Raw genomic sequence first — 23,217 nt, forward strand, 5'->3', positions numbered from 1 at the left:
AACCTATAGTGGTGGACCATATATTTAGTAGGAAGTTATGTGACCGACTAATGCTAGTTGCCCGACTAAGAGAACAACACAGTTTTGTAGTGCACTATATGTCCAGCAAGGACAGGGGCAAAAAACACTAATGACAATGCTCATAGTTGAGAAAACTATCTTTATACTGCATTATAAATCCAGGTATGGAGGCACTTGCGCATCTAATGCTAGTAACCGCTGAGAAGACTACATGTCATGATACATAAAAGACGTATATAGTCCTCTTAGCTAGCAGCCCAGCTAAGCAAACTACACTCAGCTGTGCACTACATGCCCAATAGGATGCCATTTGTGTAGCTAACTCTTGTTAAAATGTAGCATCTCTGAGAAAATGTAGTCCAAGCAGTGCACTTTATGTCCAGTATGGAGTCATTTGAGCAGCTTATACTAGTGTCAGTGTAACACCACTGACACAATGTAACACAGCTGACACAGTGTAACATTACTGACACAGTGTAACACAGCTGACACAGTGTAACATTACTGACACAGTGTAACACAGCTGACAGTATAACATTACTGACACAGTGTAACACAGCTGACAGTATAACATTACTGACACAGTGTAACACAGCTGACACAGTGTAACATTACTGACAGTATAACATTACTGACACAGTGTAACACCGCTGACACAGTGTAACACAGCTGACACAGTGTAACATTACTGACACAGTGTAACATTACTGACACAGTGTAACACAGCTGACAGTGTAACACCACTGACACAGTGTAACACAGCCTACACAGTGTAACACAGCTGACAGTGTAACATTACTGACACAGTGTAACATTACTGACAGTGTAACATTACTGACAGTGTAACACAGCTGATAGTGTAACACCACTGACACAGAGTAACACCACTGACACAGAGTAACACCACTGACACAGAGTAACACCACTGACACAGTGTAACACCACTGACACAGTGTAACACAGCTGACAGTGTGAAACGGATGACACTGTATACCTAATCCTACTGTACATGTTGTAACACGGCCACAAGGTCTAACACGAAAGACATGGTATAACACGGTAAACACAATGTAACTACACTAACACAGTATAACTCAGCTGACAGTTTATCACCACTGACAGTGTAACACAGGCAACAGACAGTGATACAGTGTAATATAGCTGACAGAGTGGAATACAGTGTACACAACTGAAGCCTACAACCCGTGTAGCACACATCATAGAGGAGCACAAAGAAGAGAAGTACACACTATGTAGTGGACTATATGTCCGCTATATGTACAGTCAGTAGTCATTTGGGTGGCAAACTCAAATTAATGTTAAGCAGTGCATGATTTTTTTTTTTTGCATTTTGTTTCCTTCTCCTGTAGGAACAGCAATGCCACTAAGTTCTCGGCTGATGAGGTCACTTCCGGTAAACCACCAGAACAGTAGTGAATAGTCGAGATTTTAGGATAAAATTAACCTTGTGTTTTTTTTTTCTAAGTACTAGAAAGCTTAGAGTTAGAACTAAACGATTCAACACACACACACACAGACCATTTCCCAGAATAAGAGGAAATGATTGACATCATTTTATTATATTACAGAAAGACTTACAGTTTCACACAATTTGTAAAGACTGGTAGGCCACTTGTAGCCCGAGTAGCACTGTCCTTACTGAGAAACACTTTAATCTAGCGAGTATTTCACAGCACTTGAGGAAACCTGAACCCCAACCATGTGTGCCGTTATCTTACACCCGTACTGAAGTATGCTGTGGGTCAAACACTCCAATCGCATGCATAACCTTGACAAGAACTCAGTAACAGTAGAAGCTAGTGGAAATAATCAAAAGCCATGCTGTGAAAAGTAAACAAGAGTCAGGGAAGGACACGCCATCAGGAATAATCACACACACGCCACAGCAGGAAGAATGACAACTAGGAAAGAGAGCTGACGATTGCGTCCCACACAGTGCACAAACTGCAACTCTTTCATCGCACGTGGCTACGTACCGATCACATGACCAGCACCGTCTTTCCTTTTCTTTTTATCCAGCACCTGCATGGCTGGGATCAATGAGGGAAAACTCCACAGTGATCATCAGCAATACATACACATGAAACACAACCTGAAGGAGATTCAGCTCTCATCTCCTTGTATAAGTGAACTACATATGATGTGAAGCAAGGGCTTCTGCACCCTGTGTAGTGCACTATAAGGCTTAGGCATCAAATAATGGCTTTTATACCCTACATAGTGCACTTTAAATCCAATTCAGCTCTCTACTGCCTATATAACTGCTCTATATAAGGTATAAAATAATAGCTTGTGCACTTTCCAGTACCCCATGTAGTGCACTATATGTCATATGGAAACATCTGAGATTCAGCTTTCACCTCGTTTTATAAAATATCAGCTCCTGCACCCTATGAAGTGAACTATAGGCACTATATGGCCAAAAAGAAGCCATTTAGGTTTGTCTTCCTACACCCTATTTAAGTGCACTAGATGTGAAGGACTCCTACAGCTTATGTAGTGCCCTAGGACTTACAGAAAACTATTAGAGATTCAGCTCCTTTTATATGTGCACTATATAGGGTGTGAAGCAATGGCTTCTGCACACTCTGTAATGATCTGTGTAATATATAGCAAGCAGGAAACCACTTACAATTTGCCTTCCTGCTCTCTACATAAGTGCACTACATAGTCTATAAAATAACTAATCAGACACTCTATATAGTGCCCTAAACACTAAACATGACTTATTTATATAATGGTATGAAATAAAGGCTCTTGCACACTTTAAAGTCCACTATGGGGCCAATAAGAAGCTATTTTGGGAATAAAATAAGATTTTCTACACCCTGCGTAGGGCACTAGACGTCTTTGAAATTCAGATTTTGACTCTGAACTATAAAGTGAATGAAATAACGACTCCTGTGCCCTTTGTAGTGCACTATATGTACAATATCGCCAGCAGGAAGCCATTTGGGATTTGTTTAAGTGGACTAGACTCCTACACCCACGTAGTGCCCTAGAACTTATAGTTAACCTTTACGGATTCAATTTCCTTTTACAGGTTCACTACAGTGTGTGTGAAACGACAGCTCGTACACCCTCTGTAGTGCACTATACTGTATGTACTATATGGCCCGTCCTTAATCCCTATACAAGTGCACTAGATAAGATGAAACAACGATTCTTTCACTAGTGGACTAAATGTCTTCTAGGAAAACATTTGCAAGTCCACTTTCGAATCTTTTTATTAGTGCACTACAAAGAGAACGAAATAATGACTGCCGCACCCTACGTAGTGCACTATATTTACTGTATGTCCAACTGGAAGCCATTTGGGATTTGTCTCACTACTCTTTATAAAAGTGCACTAGACCAGACTGACACTTGCACCTCAATTAGTGCCCTAAGACTTACAGAAAGCAATCATAAGCACACTTTATATGGTATGAAATGCAGCTCATACAGCCTACGTAGTGCACTATATGGCCAACAGCAAGCCATTTGGGATTTCTCCCTACTCCCTATACAAGTGCACTAGAAAAGAGGGTACACTAGTGGCCTGGATGTCTTACAGGAAAACATTTAAGATTATCTTTTGAATCTTTTTGTTAGTGCACTATGAAGGTAATGTTCACTTGGATGAGTCTCTGTGCTCCATATAAAGTGCACGAGACAGATCTGACTCCTACAGCTTATGTAGTGATCCAGGACTGTACCCTACTAAGTGTAGGGAGTGTACACTGTTTTCATGCACTACACAGGGTATAATGATGATCCCTGCACCCTGAGAAGTCTGCTGCATGGGTGACAGGGAGGCTGTGGGGATTCAGGAGCTGACATTTCCCACATTAGTGAATAAACGAGGCCGGATCGAGGCGTGTCACTTACTCAGAGCTCCTGCAGCACCGAGCCCGAGTCCCTGCTCTTTGCAGGCGGGTGGTGTGGCGCTCTGCCGCTCGAAGTTGCCCGGGTTGGAGAAGTAATCGCGGAGCCTGGGCAGCTCCCTGCCGGCCTCCAGCAGCTCAGTGTGCAGCTCCAAGGCCGTGAGGATGTACTGATCCCGGAGCAGCTGCGCCGCGATCGCGTCCACAGACACCCGCGGGGGCTCCGCGCCGCTGCCCGCCCCAGGGGCCGCGCCTGTCCGGCTGCTGGACAGCAAGAGCGAGCCGGGATCCGCGTCAGGCGGCGGAGGGGAGAAGGGCCCTGGGCTCCGGCCTTGAGCCTCATCACTCGGGCTGCGCTGCTCGCTGTCACCGCCGTCGCGTCTCCGCCGCTCCGTTTCCTCCTCCGAGTCGCTCGCGTTAAACGGGTTGACGCTACCCGCCGCCATTTTTTTTTTAAGATCCCAGGAGAGGAAGTGAGCCGCCTCACCGGCTGATGGACTGAACAGCAGCAAGCTCGGTTCCGATCGGTGACAGTTTCAGAGATCCGCTCGGCTGAATAGCATTTCAACATCAACACGGCTGTCGGAATTTGTGTCCCACCCGTATTCCGACATATCCCGCCTCCTCCTCTGGGATTGGCTGAGCAGTTCGGACTCAAAGAAGCCCGCTGATTGGACAGCTACCAAGGTGTTCACATCACCATAGCAACCATATAGCACTACAAGTGACTGGGTCAACGCGTCCGCCATATTGGCAGGTCAGATTGGAGTGTTCAATTCTCAGCCATGTAAAACCATGCGGATAAAAAACTCACAAACTCTGGTAACGTTTATATTATTATTAATTTTACTCTGCCTCATAACATATGTTTAGTCTAATATGGATAGTATGTGAGGACAAACCCCGTAAATTACCTGTTTATAAACACTAAACGTAGATAATATCTAATATTTAGTCCAGATACGGTGCATGTAATGTTCAGTTATCTCAGTTGTTTTACCTTATTAGCAATTTCACTGTCCAATCGGTGGACGAATAGTGCGTATGTACTAGTAACCAATCATAAAGCAGGAGGCGGGATTTACCGGAATACAGGTAGGGAAAAAAATAAAGGGCAACACCTGCCTCGGTTGTAAGGACTAGACTTCCGTCTGTACCGGAAGTGACCTATACTTGCTCAGCTTTTACCCCAGATATTTTATGGGTTTGGAGTTTACATTATCGGACTGTGACTGAATCACTACTGCAAACAGTATAGTAGGCACATTTAAAATCTGTTTATATGTATAGAAGATAATTAAATGTTTTTTATATCACATCATTTTTTAGAAGGAAAAGTAAGTGAATCTATTATTAAACAGTAACGCTAGCAATTTAGTCCTTTAGGTCCATTCACTGTAATTCACTGAGGACTCTCGCGCCCTCTAGCGCCACTCTAAGGTACTGCAGTAATCTCTTGGCAGAAGCGGAAGCGGACAGGATTTTTTCAAATTAAAAGTCCACCATTCCAAATCGACACGTGATCACACGATGGCTCTTCAGGACTTTATTCAATCATATTGTAAAAATAATGGCCAACCCACAGGCATCTCAGTATCAGATTAAACTGACAATAAAGCTGCATTAAGCAAACCATGTGATTGTTTTTATGACTACGGAATTAGCGATGAAAAAAATCAGTAATTGCTCTTTTACCACAGAGGTGTTGAATTTGTGCGTCTGATTAGTCAGAAGATGTTTTTATGTTACTTTTCTATAACAGCAGCTCTGACAGAAGTGCCAACAACTGCAAGATAAACCATTATCTTATATTGACGTGCTTGCTCTAATACACTATCATTAACCACTCTGAGTGGTAACGGTAACTGTTTCCTATAATAGCACACATCCAATGTTTTATTCCTTACATAAATTGTTTTATCAGCATGTGAATACTCTTTTATTGCTTTACAAAAAATGTTCCTATATATTAGGGGTTCTTTGATCCCGTAATGTGTTTAAATTGCCTTAAATCTCTGATAGAAGTTCACACAATTAACACAATACGTTGTATGTATTTTGTGTTATTCACTCATTTCCCAAAATAAGCTGCAAAATAAGACTTTTATTTTGATATGCCGATAAGCCTCATTAGCACATCGCGGCTTTTTACGTTAAACAGCTGCGGTAACGAAAATACAACACAAGATACTTCATTTATACTGATTCACAGGACGCTGAGCAAACGAAGACGAAGTACAGGAACATTTTCTTGTTTAAAGAAGCATTCATGGTCGACTCTTATGTTTAAATAGTTAGATAAAGAAGCTACGCGCGCGCACCGACTCCGTTATCGAGTGTCTTTTTAAATGAAGTAAAGATAGCGTGGGTTGCGCGCGCCTGGTTGCTCTTCTCCGGTTGCCAGGATACCGTCGTGATGCTTGTTGAATTAGAAATCTGATTGGCTGGGAGGCTGCTAAGCAACCTCACGAGACCGCTTTTCTACTCTCGAGCCTGACGAGAAAAACTTGCTATGTTCGGTTGCTATCGTGCTACAGACCCTGCGCTCCCCAAACAAGCATTTTCACCATCTTTACTTCTTCTAAACACACTGCATACTGAAAATAAATAAACCAAACAAGGAGGGAGAAGTATGGAAACCGGCAGGAATGACAACTTTGTCGAAGAAAAACCGAAGATAGTGACAGAAAGTGGATACATGCCTTATATGGAAATGAAGGTGACGTAGTTTGATTGAATTCCGGTCAGGAGAGCTTCAGGTCAGCGCGCGCGCGCCTGTGTGTGTGTGTGTCTGTGTGTGTGTGTGTGCGCGCGCGCGCTGGTTTATTAAAGGTGCAATTAGTCAATGTTTTTCGTTTCTTACTAGTACGAATAATGTGGCAAAATATGTAGAAATTATTAGTAAAAAAAAGTTTAAGCCATTATCTCAGAAGAAGTCTGTTATGAAGCTGGAAAAAAAAACAGTTTGGAAACCTTTCTTCCGGTCCGGAATGTGTGTTTGTGTTTGGATTGGCTTGCTGTCAGTTATTTTATAGACACGCTCCCCAAAGCCCCTTCACATTAATCATTATGAGGAGAAGTTGCATGTTGCATGTTTACAGAGTTGTAACTTTGCTTTCAAGCACTTGAATGTCTGTGAGTGCTAGAATTTGGTATAATGACAGTCCTTGCTAATGGTAACTCGAGTTAACTTGCAAACTTGAGTTAAACCACCTTAAGTTTTGGGGATGAAGCCTTGTGTACATGGGTGGAAATGAAAGCAGGTTCAATGAGTTAAAAAAAAATCTTTCAAATCTTATTTAATTTCACCCATAAAGCATTATATTTATGGAAACCTCTTTTTCATTTTGCTGCTCTTTAGTCAAGCTTTGGTCAAAATGCAGAGGAAACTGAGCCTCCTGGCAAAACCACGTCACAGACCAAACAGAATAAAGGTGGGCTCATAATCCAGCAGTATAATAATACATAAATATTCAATGTTATCTAAATGTAGTTCTTAATGATTATTATTTATTTCTTCTTCTTTCTTGGTGTCAGATGACGGATATGGTTTAAGTTTGCAGCTGGGAGAGGAGTATGAGAGGAAGAAGCAAAGGCTGAAGGAAGAGCTTCGTCTGGATTACAGGCGCTACGTGTCTGAGGTGATCACTGCTTCTGCTAATCATTCATTTATTCATTTAACTTAGTACTCGCTGTATCCTGGTCAGGGTTGTGGTGAATCCAGAGCCAGCCTCAGTAACACCGGGCATGAAGGTGGCGATACACCCTGAATGGGACATCAGTCCGTCACATGGCACTCATTCACACCTAAGGGCAATTTAGTGTAATTCATCCACCTACTGTTCTGAACTATGGTTTTGTGAGGTGGAAGGAAACCCACACAGACACGAGGAGAACATGCAGAGAGAGTAACCCAAGCTCAGGATCACACCGTAGACCCTTGATCCTGTCGACTGCTTTTAATATACCAGTCGAGCAAAGCCATGTGGCTGGAGTCTAGCACAGTTAAATTTGTTACACAGAAATACACAGTTGTTTTTTTAATTTCTGTTCCTAGAGTGTCCTTCACATTCTCAGTAGTCAGATGAGTTAAATCAGGTGAGTTGGCAGCAGAGAAAGCATGAAAATGTGTAGGTGGTTGTATTCCAGGACCAGGACTGAGAAATATTGTCCTGGTCTAACACGCCTACTGAAACTGGTGACAGACCAATGAATAAAAAGTTCTAAAGCAGGGAAATTGCTAGTCTCTATTTGGAGCCTAGGTATCTATCTATATCTAGAATAATCCAGTACCCTGCAGGGTACATTTAGTGTTGCCTGGCTTTACCACACGTGATCTGGCTTATCAGCTCATTAACAAGCCCAGGTGAGGTTTCCATCGGTGTCTAAGGAACACTGCATGCACACACCAGTGAGACTAAAACAGAAGTGATCTAGTGTAAGACTGATTTATACTTCTTTGGAGACCTGGGTAAATATATTTGTTTCAGAGTACAAAGAATGCTTTATGGAAATATATATTTGATTCTGTTTTATTTGTGTAGCTCTTTTAACCATAAACATTGTCACAAAGCAGCCTTACAGAAATCCAGATATAGATTTGGATCTCTAATGAGAAAATCAAATGTGGCAGTGGTGAGAAAAATCTCCCTGAGATGACATGAGGAAGAAACATTGAGAGGAATCAGACTCAAAAGGAAACCCTTCCTCTTCTGGGTGGGATTAGAAATCATAAGATATCTGTGTAGAAGAGTAATGACAAACAATACGAGGTGTGTTGAAAAGGTGTTCAGTATGAGCATTTTGTAAATAGTCCTGGAATAAGCACAGGACAGTATTTATGATTACAGCAGCAGTTCCTGGGTACAAATCTAAAGGTGAGATTATAGAGTGGTTGAGATTTGGGCATAAACTGTTTTTTTTTTTTTTTGTTTTGTTTTTTTTTGAAGTACAGAGTATAGCTTGTAGAGGAGACAATGTGTACACCTCCGAAATCTCAACTACACAATGGGAATCTGCAGTGCTCAAGCAGACGTTATTTGTTTGAGCAGAAAAGTACATCTGATAAAGACGGGATTGGGATTACAGAGAATTAATTCACACACACTGTCCAGTCAGATGCGCTGTCTTATAAGTTGCAATAATGACAACTGAAGTTAGAATTAGTTTTCATATAAGAGGTTTGTATCCTCATTCTTGTGTGTAAAGTATAAGGCAGTCTAGTTCAGAAATGCGTTTATGTATTTAAATCTTTCTTACATTTTCTGAAGTTATAATGAAGAATTTATTTTGGTCTTACATTCTAGAAACAAAATGTCGATATCAGTGAGCCATTCTCTCAACAACAAAAACTGTCTCTGCCCACAAGAGAGAGAAGATCTACTAAAGTGAGTGTATTTGTGTGTGTGTGTGTGTGTGTGTGTGTGTGTGTGTGTGCGTGTGCGCGTGTTTGCAGTAGAGATGGTAATCAAAGGAGCGAATACATTATGTATAACGCAACACCAGCCTATCACAATAGAGTGAGGAGTTTAACACGAACTGGAGTTTGTTCACACATGTTGTAAGAGATTTGGTGTCCAGTAGCAACACTATGCACTGCCATTTGGGTCTGTTGCTGTTTGCTACACTGCTATTCTTCACTGTTGAGGTGAATTGATAGCTCAGGTATACTGTATAATGTTACATGAATGTTGTTATGCTTTAATGTGTTGTCTACACTTCCTTAAACTGATTTTTTTTTCTTTTTTTGAAAGTTACCTTTAACTTCAGCTTGACCTATAATTTCTAGCTCATGATGTTACTAAAGTAACCGGTATGAGAATAGGTCATGATTTATTACACTTATTTGTGGTTTTAAAATTGAGGTGTTTTAATTTTATCAGGACAAGTTGCAAGATGAGAGGATTAAGGACTACAGTCCGTTACTCAGAGGAGACGAGGAAATACAGAAGATAAGAAAAACTTCAAATGCACCACAGGTTTGAGTTGACAGTGTTTCATTACGACTAAATTATGGTGTAGATCTTCAAATGGAAAAAATAGGAGGGTCTGAAGGTTCCAGTCTTCTAAATGAACTTGACCATCAATACAGAAACACCCTCCTTATTGTCTTCAATTTCTTTTTTTTTTTTTGTCTTGTTTTAAATGTTTAATTACTACAATGTTGAGTAATAACGTGTCTATCTGGCCCCAGGCCCTTGGAAAAGATTATTTCATGTCCACAACTTCATACCATCCATCGTTTTCTCCAAAACCACGAGGACGGAAGAGTCCAGAGAGGGTGCAGTATTCCAAGAGGGACAACCCGACTGAACCTGTGCCCAGCACTGCCCTGACGCCAGCGCGAAGAGGTGCAGAGGACATACCCAAACGCTGGCACAGGAGGTCCAGGAGGGAGCGCTACAGCTCTGAGGAGGAGCTGAACTCTGATGAGGAGGAACAAGAGGAGCTTGAGCTCCTGCAAAAGAGGAGGCCAAAACATCGAACTGAGTCTGTGCTAGCTGGCAGGAGACACAGAAAACTCCAACACAGAGCTGATAGGTGTGTTGCAGTAATAAACACATGGTTCCTCTGTTGCATTCATGTGTGATTTCTTTAAATCTGTTTGATTTGCATGGTCATGGATGAGAGTTCCCTGACTGTCTTTAGCTGATTGTATTCCTACTGAACAGGTTAACTCAGGAGAGAAGAGAACTGGAGGTTCCTTCTGTTAATGAAGAGGACCATCAAGAGGAAAACAGACGGACTCCACTGGCACCGATTAAAGCCAAGTACTGATTTAGAGCAATTACAGTAATTGGATTTTCTAATGTTGGGGTTTAAGCAAGAGTGAAAGTAAATTGCATTTATGTAGTTAATGAGGCAATGCACAAATAAATCCTCTTCTGTTTTGCTTTTGCTTGTGATGGAAACTTAGGAATTTGTTGTTTATGCTGGGTTTTTGAGTTTATATTTTAGTCAGGCTTTCTGTTCATCTCGATCAGGGTGTCTATAAGCGAAAGAGATGCAGTCAGCCAGAACATGCAGGAATGGATAAGATTTATTAGGCAGCTTGCTGGTTGGAAGCATCGATCTTTAGAAAGATGGGAAGTGCTGCAGATCAGACCTTTCCAAAGTGTTTCTTTGAGTAGGGTGTGGGATGTAGAGCCATGGCACAATCTGAGGCAGATTAGAGTGTGAAGTGTACTGGACTGTCCTTGTGGTTTACCAGCTTTTGCTTTTGGTTCCTGATTGTCCTGCAGTCCACTTGTACCAGCACAAACCAGAGCTGCGAACAAGAGGAACATGACAGATTTTGCTACAGGACTTATGATTGGTAAGATTAGTAGCTTCGTCACCTCTTTAATAAAGACGTACCTGATTATATATGACTGCATAGATGAGTGATGTCTGTTTGACTGTCTATAGCTGAAATGCACTGCTGGGATTTAGATTTTAAAACCTATACGTTTGCTGGATTTTTCTTTAAAATGTGTGTTCTTTATTTTTTAATTACTTAAATAGGGGCTGCTGAGGGTGAGGAGGCTGTTCAGAGAAGGAAGGAGCGCTATAGACAGGAGCTGCTGGAGCAAATGGCTGAACAGCGGAGAAATAAGAGAAAGTGGGTGCATTGCGCTGCGTGAAGATTTCTAACACAATTATCTGCCTCTCATGCAATTATCTTCTTGTTCGCATATTCGAACAGTTTTTTCACTCAAATATCTTATTTAGTTTTTAGTTCATCTGCTATGGCTATGTGGTTTAACTGATAAATCAATGCTTTCTTGCTTAATAAGTGATAAGGTGTATCTGTATTTGCCTTAGCTGCATTATGACTGATTCACTGCAAAATGAAAAAGACTGAAAATGTTTGACATATGATATTATTCTTGATGATAATTGTATTTTGTAGGGAAAAGGAGCTCGAATTGAGAGTTGCTGCTACAGGGGCTATTGATCCAGAGAAAGAGGTATTCAAGTCATTACACTGTCTGTGAAGTCAATCTGTTATACGTCTGGTGTGCTGTAGTCGAAAAAGTTGCTAAAGCATGCGACTTTGCATACAAATCAAGTTAAAACATTGTGCCAGTGGGATGTGAAAATAGTTTTGTAAGCCAGTTGTTTAATATATCTGATCTGAAGGCTTAATTTGCTGAACTGATTTGTGCACATTAAGTGTTTAATAGCTGAAAGTAAATGTTGATATGTGGTGCCTGATACCTGCCTTGTGATGTGTTTTTAGCACCAACAGAAGCAGGTAAATGTGTGGCTCTTTTTTTGTACAGTAGATGGCAGGCTTGCTTTGTTCAACTATTTTTCATTGCAACACATTCCTGCACATTCCACTATAGATTATTATTATTTTATTTATGTATTTATTTTTTGCCTCAGGTTGTTTTTTTTTTTTTTTTTTTTTTTTTTTTTTAATAATACAAACTGAATAAACATGGTCTGCTTTTTGGAACCCCATTTTGTTCGTGTTTACAATATTTTATTAGAACCATATTAATACAACATGCTTTTTGTTTCAGTATATGACCGTATACCTGCCTGGTCTCCCACAGCCTGACAGGATTAAGCAGTTTGGTGCTGTAAGAAGGGAGCATGAAGGCAGGAGACGGGATGTGCCCTACAAGCCCGGAATAGGACTGGACACCCTCGGGGCAGACGTGGACAAGAGGTCACAAGAAGTGGAGAAAGAGCCGCCTGAGAGACCCCGTGTGGCCTTCCAGTCTCCTATTCTGGAATACAGCGCCGCTCTGGGGCACCTGGGTAACACGGCGAGCACTGGAGTCGGGAACAGTGGCGTCACAGCCTTCAGTGAAAACTTTCACAAAGACCTCTCAGGAACTATTGGAGAAATGGTTGCCCCCAGGTGATCTTTATAACACACGTTTATGTATTTTACAGATATTTACCTGGTACGGCACAGTGCTGGTCCAGTTTAATCAGTATGGATTTCATCTAATCTATAGACTGTATTTGTGAGTTTATAAACTGTGTTTCTATGGACTGTTTCGCACTGTGATCTCAGAGTTGCAAGAGTTCCTCCTCCACTGGCGCCCACCCTCTCTGAGGCATACAGCACTCCATACGATGAAGCCTACTATTACTATGGAGCCAGGAATCCCCTAGACCCTAATCTCACCTACTGTGAGTGTTTTTAACTTTGATTTGGCTTTTTAAATAAATTTTATGTTTTAATAGCCCATTTAATATGTGACAATTCTAGCAGACCTTTCCAAATTAGTAGGTAGACAAAATATACTAAAGGGGAATTCAACTTTATTTGCCCCTAGGTGGTGGAGGCATTATGATTTTCATGTTGTCCATGTGTCCATCTGAGATCCTCATTAGAGCGATTATATGTCAATAATGAGTGGTTGAATTTGTGTTGGATTTATATGGAATTATCATTGTAACCAGCAGATGAACTGATTGAGATTTTGTAATACAGGGTCAAGGTCACAGCAAGGGCAAATGTCTGAAATAGTTTTTCTTCAATAGCTTTCTTCCTGGTTGAAGAATATAATTTAAGGTTTATTTGAGGCATACGAAGTAATAATAAAGGACTAGACTTGTTTTTATAGGTGTGTGTATTTTTATTGGTTTTATATTTGTGGAAACTGTCAATGTAAAATATCTGTTAAGTGGCAGATCTTTAGTATTAGAAGGCTTTATTTTAACATTTTCAAACCACCTTTAACCTTATTTACACATCAACTAGTGTGTTACTATGTACATCCTAAGAAGGTATGCAGTCTTTAATGTGTGTGTTTGTGTTAGATGGACCTCCAGCAGTGCAGCCATCACCTAATCTCCCAGCCGGAGCACTTACACCTGTCCGTCAGCCTCCCGCTGGAGTCTTTGCACAGTAGGTGCTCTTTATCCTGTCTTTGAACCACTTGCTGTACATTTCATTCATTTACTATCTTAATAATCTTTACAAAGAAGGTTCCTTTTAATAAAGGCCAGTTTTATTTGTCCTAGTCTTAATAACTCCACTTTCAGCAGGGGTCCTCCAACTGAAAATCCGCCTAAAATAATCCACCATAAAGCATTGGCCTTATTATTTGCTGTAAGACCGATGCTTTTGAGTATTTGCACAAAAGTAGCAGAGTGGTGTAAAACGGAATTAAAACATTTTTAAAAAAGGCAGGAAAGAATTAGTTTAGTTTGTCTATTTAGCTTACTGTCTGAAAGCAGAAAGTGTTATTTTCACTCACATAGCTTTGTCTGTAGACGTGTTTTTCCTCACCTAGCTACTGTTTGCTGCAGTGTTGGTTGCTGCTAGTATCGTGTGCTGAGTTTTACATTTAATATGTTTTATCAGGTTACTTGTATTGTAGAGCCTGTAGCTCCTACTCCTCTTGATGTGTTTGCAGTCTGCTTTGATTGTTGTTGATCATGAAATGCATCCAGATCATTGTCATTTTGTGTCATCTGTTCATTAACTTGGTACCATACACTAAGATTACGTCACATAGCATTACCTGGAAGAAGATGTTATCATTTTAGCATTTTTTTTATGGCTACGAGAATGAGTAAATAATATCGGTATCCCTACTTATTGTGAAATTTACTGCGGCATCAGCATCAAGGCCAAAATTTAGATATTGTAGCCACATTGTTACTCTTCCACTCTTATGGTTCAGCAGACTTCCAGTTGTACATCAGTACAAGGTTTATGACTCCCCCTCTGTTCTCTGTCCTATAAATGAGAACACTCTCTAATGTTTCTGTAGACCAGCTCCACAGCATGGCACTTATCCTTCTGGAATTGGGACTGGAGCATATCCTTCTGATAGGCAACAACATCCCAAGGACCAAGTTCTAAGCTACAAGGATGCACTTAAACAACAGGTAAAATATAAAGTATTAGCATCTGGAACTGTACTGCAGGCTAAGCACAACCAGGCTACCTGTAAATCTAAAAATACCTAAGACATGCTTCTGTACATAGGTCTGCAAATTCAGCAATTCTTTTTTTCACCTTATTTCTTTGTGACAGATCATATTAGCATTATGAGCAGGGATGTAGCTCATTACAGATCAGTCAGTGTAGTATTGAAATCCTAAATGTTGAGCACCTTTGGAGCACTATGATGGCAGGAGAAGAGGAGCCAGCCAGTCAGTCTAATGATTACAGTGTTTTGACAGGAAGAGATCAGGCAGGAGTGGTGTCAGCATTTTTGTAAGGTAACGGAAAACCCAGAGGCATGCTAAGACTAGCATAATCAACTTACCTTGCTTGTCTATCCTCTTGGGTCAAAATAATAATAATTTAGAAATATTAAGTCGTTATGAAACTGATATGGTTGTTTCCTGCCACAGATTGAAGAGAGGCAGGAAAGGAGGAGACGGGAGAAGGAGGAGAAGGAACGGTACGAGGCTAAACTGGAGGCAGAGATGAAAGCCTATGAGCCGTGGGGAAGAGGAGGAGCTGGGGCTCCACTTAGGGATGACCGAGGAAACCTCATCAGTAAGGCCACACTGATTCCTGGTTCCCAAGTTCTCTCTGTATATGTACATCTTTAAAGTATCTTATTGTTGATTTGGTTTTTTCCATTAGTTTAATTCTACTGATATTCTGTAATATAAGGAGTTTCCTTTATGTTGTATAGCAGCTAGAGATGCGCTGATCCAGTTTTCATTTTTACAATTCAGTACTCGATATTAAAGCACTGAGTAATCACTGATACTGACATGCTCTTGGTAACAAAGTAAGATTTCCTGCAAGATTCTGTTGCTAAGTTGTTTGAAACCTCAGAGAAGTGATTGTGGCCTGTTTTCTGTTACGTGTAAATCTAAGAAGTAGTGCATTCGCTTTCTTTATCCATTTCTAGGTGATCTAAAGCGTATGCACAGGACTAATGAGGAGGCCTATGTGAACCCAGAATCACGTAACAGAAGAGCCATAGCATCGGTGGATTGGACTGGAGCTACATCAAGAGCAGAGGATAAGGATTCTTCTTTACACAGAGTTTCAGATAACAAAGGTATACATGTGCAAACCCTGTGAGATCCAATCTTAAAGGAATACTTTGATCATTTTTGCACAATTATTCCCTTACCCCAGATGTAGGTGAATAGCTAGTGAAGCTAGCTAGTGATTATCATATTTTATATATAAAATTTTTAGAGAGAGAGAGAGAGAGAGTCAAATATGAACTATACAGTTACACAGATCACATGAAATGTACAGTGTATCTATCTCCTACCTGAGACAGATGCTGTGTTGTGAAAGGAAATGATTCAATGATCTTACTGTTCTATAAATAGTAAAGATAAAGATGATCAGAAGACACTGAGCTCACATGGCATCCTACAGTGTCAGAAACTACTTAAATGTATTTGAGATAGAGAACAGCTTGGCAAAGATGAATGTGTGATTTAGGCATGTAGTTTTTCATGATGCTAAACTGGTAGCTTTAAGCTTCATTTACTTTTAGTAACTTTTAGCCTTGTAACTCCAGTGCAAAACTGAAGAAGCAAACATTAGACACCAAGCAGTTCTTGGCTTGAAGAAAGGGGGAAATTAATGTTTATTTCCTTTTTGGCTGAAGTCGTGCTTTGAATAAATGATTCAATGCTTGATGTCATTTTTATGCGTGGATTAAATGATATTTGACAAACAAAATCCTATAAGAGTTTAATAATTTTGCAACTAGTTAAGTATTCCATGTGTTTTCTGTACTCACCAATGCCATAAGCATTTGAAGTGTTTTAGTGAGCCATTATTTCCTCCTGCAGTTTCCTCCTTCACCCGGCCCTCACCACACGCGCGAGGAAACGTGTTCAGTGAACTCCCGACACCACAGCAGCTCCGCGAGCAGGAGATATACAAGGAAAGTCTCAAACAGCAGGTACAGAGCATTTCCCATCATATTCACCATACACCACATTCACCGTACACTTCTGAAACTGCCTCTGATGGACATGGAATTTTGGGCAAAAACAGATAGAGGAGAAGCGGAGGATGGAGGCAGAGAGGAGAGAGAGGCTGAGGCTGGAGGAGGAGAAGGAGGAGAAGAGGCTGGCTGAAGAGAGAGCGCACATGCAGAGGCAGTTTGAGGAGGAGCAGGAGAAGGAAAGACGCAAGGAAATGGAAGTGTGTTCCCCTGCTTCTCTCACTAACACCGAACACCTAGGAATCTTCCACATGAAACCAAAAATATGACATTAACACATTATATTAACTGAGTGCATGTACTGCTTTGTTGTAATGCTGAACGTTTCAGAATCTTTGCAGTTGTTTTTCAATGTCAAGTTAGTTTTTGAACTAGCAAGTGCCCTCTTCTTTTGCAGCAAAACGCCAGAAACCAGGAGATGATTCGGCAAGCTGAGGAGCGGCGCAAAGAGGCCGAAAAGAAGAGGAAGGAGGAAGAAGAGAAGGCGAACGAGGCATTGAAGCAGCAGTACGAGCAGGAAAGGCTAGCCCGGCTGGAGCAGGTCAGTGCAATGATTCGCTCAGTAAGTGTTTGGCATTTACTGGCACATCTGTGGTTGTACTGATGGTGAAAAATGTTTTGTGAACCCAAAGGACTTCAGGTCTCATTCACCGCCCATCCCTGCAATACAAAAGAGACTGGGCCAACAGATTCCTCCCAGACCGCCTTCAGTCGACAGCCAACGGTCAGCTACAGCTTTCTCTGTAAGTCATGTATGAACACAGCACTCGTGATGGAAGAGTCATAGAAGTGCTTTATTTTCTAATGGTATGTTTTCAAGAACTGGGCATAAAGTATATTTGCAGGTGACAGGTGCCTTCTACAAAGCTAAAATTGATTACCTGCTCATTAACTTTTAAGCCTGGCAACCGGTTCAACTTAAATCCAAGTTACATACCAGAGCAGCAAGAACATATTGTCATGTATAATTATCTTGAAGTGTATCGTTTTTTTTTTTTTTTTTTGCCAAATGTACCCTGAAGGATTATCTACCGAGTGGAAAATGCTTGAATTTAATTCTAGCAAACCTGTACAAAATCGGTCATTAGAGAGCTTACCTTCTGATGGGGTGTCACTGACAAACGAATGAGGAAAAAGCTAGATAGTGTGCTGTGTGCGATTCCACAGGTTCGGACTATTTCCACTCCCCAGTCCCCACCTGTTCCTGCACGGAGGAACCAGATCAGAGCAGCAGGTAAATAGCATCACCTTCTCAAATTTGCCACTCATTTATAGAACTTGTAAGGACATTTCCTGAATGTCACAAAAAAAAATCACGTCTCTTTGGGGGGAAAAAATAAGAGCCAAAGGATTTCTTTTAGTTACTGTGATGTAGCTACAGTACTAATTCAGTGGAAGAACCTCGCTTAGATTGTGAAATGAACGTGTGTGTGTGTTTGTGTTTTAGAGGAACAGCAGGGTGTGATCAGGGAGTTGTCAGTTCTGCGTAGACACCTCAGAAGTGAGCAGAAGCGGCTTGAAGGGCAGCTACTACAGTCAGACAGAGAGGATACACAAACTCCCTTGAAAAACAGGTAATATATCACTCGGTGCATTTGCTAACATTTGGTTTACATGGCATACTTTATGGCATATAAAGATTGTGTTCATAAACATGAAGGTAATTTCTTATTAATTTCTAACTTAACCTTAGAATTAGATCTGTAACAAGTGTGTTACCATCCTTGAGTTGTTGCAAGTTAGAAGGTTTCTAGAGCCTTGTATGCTAGTGGACTGTGTGTGTTTGTGTGTGTGTGTAAGAGAGAGAGAGACAGATGCAGTCCTGCTAAACACTCACATCAGCTTACACTGTGTAATCCTCTTTTCTATCCCACAGTGAAAGGGCCTCGCCTTGTACTATGTCTATGGCACTGTAGTGTTTTTAATGATTAAATAATCAATTAGTGTGTGTGTGTGTGTGTGTGTGCGCGTGTGTGTGGGCACAGAGCGCAACCTCTATTGAACGCCTTTGACATGGCCAGGCTGCGGATGCAGGTGCCTGTAGGGAGACCACCTTCAAACACCAGACCACTGAACAAGCAGATCATGCAGGACTTCAACCAGCTCAAGTACAGAGGTAAAATACAGATGAATAGTGATGTATAGAGGCCAATATTACACAGACAGAGCTTCATGAGGACACCAAACCAAATAGGGATTCATGATCTCTGTAAAGTGTACTTCCAGCCATGTTTCTTACAATCATACATTTACATTTAGGAATCCTTTGCTCCTCAAAAATGAGGCTCCTGGGATGTTTTGTAGCAGTGGTGTTGGTATCAGTTCATTATCAACTCGATTCTTAAAAGCAGCCTTTTTTATTGAGTTGTTTTAAACAAAACATAAACAGGCTCACACATTACGTGTTAAAATAATCTTAAATCAGTGGTTCTCAACCCCTTTTTTCAGCTGTGGACTCCTAACATATTCTGACTGATCCTCATGAAACCCCCACACCATATGCATGTATAATGTGTGTATGTGTGTGTGTGTGTATACAGGATGTGTATGTGCAGGAAAGCACATCATTTTAACAAGCTCTACACAAACCCAAATTTTAACAGGAAGGAAAAATTTAATTAAAAAATGGAAGTGTCCTGTATTTTTGTCCTGTTTCATAGTTTGTTTTCTGTGCTTAGTAACAGAAACACTAAATATCATGGCAGTGTAAGATGTTTGTGGTTGGTTAGTGTTATCTCACACAAGTGAACTGCAGGAATGTAGCAAACTCTGCTGCTCGCCCTGTCAGTCACACAATGATGGAACCTAGAAAGCAGAGATGACCTGTGTGTGTGTGTGTGTGTGTGTGTGTGTGTGTGTGTGTGTGTGAAAATGCTTGTTTGTGTGGATTTCTTGCAGACACAGAGTCTCGTGAAGAAGTGAGGCAAGTGTATCCAGAACCACCCACTGATGAGGCCAGCCTGGAGATGCAGCAGCAGGCTCTGCTCCGAGAGCAAAAGCGGAGACTCAACAACATGCAAAGAGCCAGAGCCGTCGGTCGGACACAGACACGCAAACATGCACGCATATGAACAAACGCGCATTATACAGAGGAAATTAATGGGTGACTGATGTGGATAAGGGCTGATCCCCATCATGTTATTTGATTTTAATGTTTGCTTAGCTTTATAACACATATATATATTAAAAAAAAAACAATATTAAGCTATCAATTCTATATTAATTCTAGGCTCAAATGTCCAGCTAGGAATAAACAATTAATCTTGATCTAGAAGTGTTGATTATTTTTCCTGTCCTGATGCCTGAAGGAGCCATGTAATTTAGCCCCATATCTTTATGAATAGAGTTGAGCACCCAGTCCTTTAGGTCTTGTTTTCATGCACGCACACACATGCGCACGCACGCACACTCTTTGTATTGACTTGTCTCTCTTATATTAGATTACTTTGACCTGTCATCTCCCATGAAGCCTGCTCCTTGTCGGGTGAGTGAGAGCAGTGCTGCAGGGCTGACCTGCTTCCGTGCGACCCACTTTTCTGTGGTCTTTCAGACTAACCTCACTGTGTTTCCTCTCTCCCTGACAACTGTTTATTGACCTTATATTTTTATTGATGTGGTTATACCTACAGAGGAACAGCTGTGTCGAAGAGGCTGAGAGAAACACGCTGTTAGAGTCTGAGAGTGCTTTTATTGGTGAGCTGATTTTATTAAAAAATCATTAAAAAAAAATAAAAATCAAGAAATGGAGGTAAAGTGTAGTTTTACGCTCTTCCCTGGGCTTTCTATAATCTCTCTCCTCACCAGGCTTATGTCTTTTTAAATCGCTTTTGAGGCTGAATAGTGTCTCTCTCAGTGATTGCAGAAGGTGTCTTGGTTTTAGGCTGGTCTTAAATGATTATCTTCACAGATTATTCTGTGATGTGTAATCATAAAGTCAAGTCAAGCCTGATGTAAAACCATAAATATTAAATCACAACTCTTGATTTCAGCTTCCCAGTCATATGACCACTTGTTAATGAAAAATGTGAAATTAATTCCTTCTGCTTTTACTATAAGCAACATCGCATTAAATTGGGATTTTTCTGAATGCAAGGTGTTTGTATATAGTGCTGATTAACTTGTTCTTGTTGCTTTGCAGACGCTAACGGTTATTCTTTCCCGATAACACCGCACTCTGATCGAATCTCTGCTAGAGAGAGAAGACGGCGAGCCAGGAGGACAGACTTTCCTGATGTAAGTGCTTCTGGTTATAGCGCGACTCACTGATATAGAAAGTGTATTGCAAGGAGTCTCAAGCTTTTTGCAGCCAGAGACCCCTTTACACACTGATAATGGTGGGTTATGATTTCCTGTAAGTAAATCTTTTAAAAATAATTCTGACACATTTGGCTATGGTTCACAGGCCCCTGGTGGTCCTCGGGCTGCACTTTGAGATCCATGGGTCTGTTGGATAGTGACTGTGCGACTGTGATGTTCTGAGTGACAGTGCTGTGGATGTCTTTTATTCAGGGTGTGAAGACCCCCAACGGAGAGAGGATCAGCTATTCCCTGGGCTCAGCAAACAGCTTCCAGCTGGACCGAGTGCGAGAGCTGAACCAGCGCAGGATGAGAGTGTTGGATGACATGAGCAAGAAGGACCGGAGATCAGGTGAAAGAGAGAGAACTCTGAATCCAAAGCTCATACGCTGATACTGAGTGAATTTCCACCCAGTGTCTTAAACTGCAGTCAGTCTATAAACATGCACACGATGTATCTTTGCTAAATAGGCATGGCTGAGATCAGAACAGAAACCAGAGTCCTCCATTTTGGGGGCAGTTCACAATTTAGCGGTAACTTAAGATGTTAGTAAATTTGGCTAGTGATATTGTACTGATGAGGAACAATTAAAAAGGAGCTCTGGGTAGAAGTTCCATCTGTAAGGCAAATCACAGGTTTATATTAATGTAAGACTTGTGATATGGACACTTCACATAATCAAAGACTAATAAACAGATTGAAAAAATGCTGTTCAACAAAGATGTATAATTGATATAGTCAGGTTTTTCAGGTAAAGTGGTAACTTATGCCTATTGTAGTCTTCAGGATAGAAGATTTTGTGCTTTGCAGTTTCTTGACATGTTCTTTGATTTAAAAAAAAAAATTTAATCTTTGCAAATTGCTGTGGTATAAGAGGAATAAAATGCTTTGTAACATGTTATGGGAAAATAATCACATTTGGGTGATAACATCACAACACTCCATTGTGTTTTATACTTTACACAATATATTAGTGCATCCTCCATGTTTATTCGTTTGTGCTGCAGTATAAAGGACAAGGTCAGTTCAGACAGCAGTTGTGCTATTGCTTGACTATACAATGCAAATTTCATCAAAATTTAACAAGGTTTCATTTCTAACATTTATTTGCATCTAAAGTTGCATGAAAATGATCATCATTGTAGATGTTTGTTGTGATGTTCAGAGCTTTGATTTCAGTTCATTCAGCTCACTTTCTGGTAGAAAGAATAAATGCTGCAAATTCAGTTTTGTTTTTTTGTTTTGTTTTTTGTTTATCACTGGACATTTAGATAATCAACTGTGATTAAAAGTTACTAATAAATCCTCTGATTATGATGAATATTGTAACTAACTACTGCAATTGTCCTTCCTCTACAGGAGAAATATCTGCTGATGAAGATGATGACCTTTGGCAGCAGACTCCATCTCCACCCCCTGCCCGCCGTGTTTCCACAACAACCGTCGCCACGGAGGCCTGGCTCCGCCCCGGCACCACAGAGACGCTGAAGAAGCTGATGGCAGGTCGAAGGCCATCCAGCCGCAACCTGCCGAGAGACGAATGGGACGCACCGTCCACTTACCACGGCTAGCGCACATTCACGGTCTTATTTTAAACCAAAATGGGGTGAGAGAAATTTGTTGCATGTCCTGGTTTGTCTGTCGGTTGTGTTTTGGCTTTGCTGTCGATATAACAGTTGCACAGGCCACATGGGTCTGAAGCCACAAATGAATCTCTAGAGGAGCAGAGCTTCACCAACGTGTGTGTGTGTGCCTGCCTCCTGCCAACCAGCAGTGCCTGAAAGGTTTTACTGCACACTGTTGCTCTGGTACAAATTAATATAGATGATTAACTTGTCTTTATACATTTGATGTATGTATAATAAATGATTATAAGAATGTATTTTACAGTATTTTAAATATGAAATAAATTATTTTTGGAGTCTTGGGATTCCTGCTTGGTTGAGCACAAATGCTGAGTGTGTTTACAGTAGGGCCAATTGATTTGTCCAAAAGCAGCAGTCTCACATGACGTGTCTAACTGCTGGAGCTAAAATTCTTCTTGTTCAGTATTTTTATATCATCTCGAATGTAAAAGATTATTGAAGTGTGTGTGTTTATGGTAGCCGACACTGCAGTGTAC

The 23,217-nt window shown here is 40.9% G+C and overlaps 2 protein-coding genes across 12 annotated transcripts in view; one reads left to right on the plus strand and one right to left on the minus strand.

The window, feature by feature from the left end:
- Positions 1-4,493, minus strand: part of relch (RAB11 binding and LisH domain, coiled-coil and HEAT repeat containing) — a 55,254-nt gene extending 50,761 nt beyond the window's left edge. For all 5 annotated transcript variants that reach the window (XM_034297866.2, XM_034297865.2, XM_034297864.2 and 2 more), the window contains exon 1: positions 3,913-4,493. In XM_034297866.2, the coding sequence (XP_034153757.2) occupies positions 3,913-4,354 (442 nt within the window). In that variant the 5' untranslated portion in view covers positions 4,355-4,493. The remainder of the gene's footprint in view (positions 1-3,912) is intronic.
- Positions 4,494-4,541: 48 nt separating this feature from the next.
- Positions 4,542-23,017, plus strand: LOC113541322 (centrosome and spindle pole-associated protein 1). 7 transcript variants are annotated; one of them, XM_053228062.1, is made up of 30 exons: positions 4,542-4,730; positions 7,270-7,342; positions 7,446-7,549; positions 9,215-9,295; positions 9,791-9,886; positions 10,102-10,448; positions 10,580-10,678; positions 11,150-11,223; positions 11,412-11,508; positions 11,800-11,857; positions 12,130-12,144; positions 12,419-12,762; positions 12,922-13,040; positions 13,674-13,761; positions 14,633-14,750; positions 15,222-15,369; positions 15,734-15,886; positions 16,641-16,753; positions 16,849-16,998; positions 17,196-17,339; positions 17,431-17,541; positions 17,966-18,032; positions 18,246-18,372; positions 18,784-18,914; positions 19,697-19,834; positions 20,239-20,282; positions 20,428-20,491; positions 20,937-21,031; positions 21,308-21,446; positions 22,455-23,017. In XM_053228062.1, exons 1-30 carry the CDS (start codon positions 4,704-4,706, stop codon positions 22,664-22,666), a joined length of 3,576 nt encoding a protein of 1,191 aa, XP_053084037.1. In that variant the 5' UTR covers positions 4,542-4,703; the 3' UTR covers positions 22,667-23,017. The 7 variants fall into 7 exon arrangements, 6 of the variants coding, with proteins under 6 accessions (XP_053084037.1, XP_053084038.1, XP_053084036.1 ...); XM_053228061.1 differs by lacking the exon at positions 4,542-4,730 and adding an exon at positions 6,011-6,627; XM_026938231.3 differs by lacking the exon at positions 4,542-4,730 and adding an exon at positions 6,011-6,627 and having other exon boundaries at positions 12,452-12,762.
- The last annotated feature ends 200 nt before the right edge of the window (positions 23,018-23,217 follow it).

Source organism: Pangasianodon hypophthalmus, chromosome 22 (assembly GCF_027358585.1).
Source record: "Pangasianodon hypophthalmus isolate fPanHyp1 chromosome 22, fPanHyp1.pri, whole genome shotgun sequence".
Classification (NCBI taxonomy): domain Eukaryota; kingdom Metazoa; phylum Chordata; class Actinopteri; order Siluriformes; family Pangasiidae; genus Pangasianodon; species Pangasianodon hypophthalmus.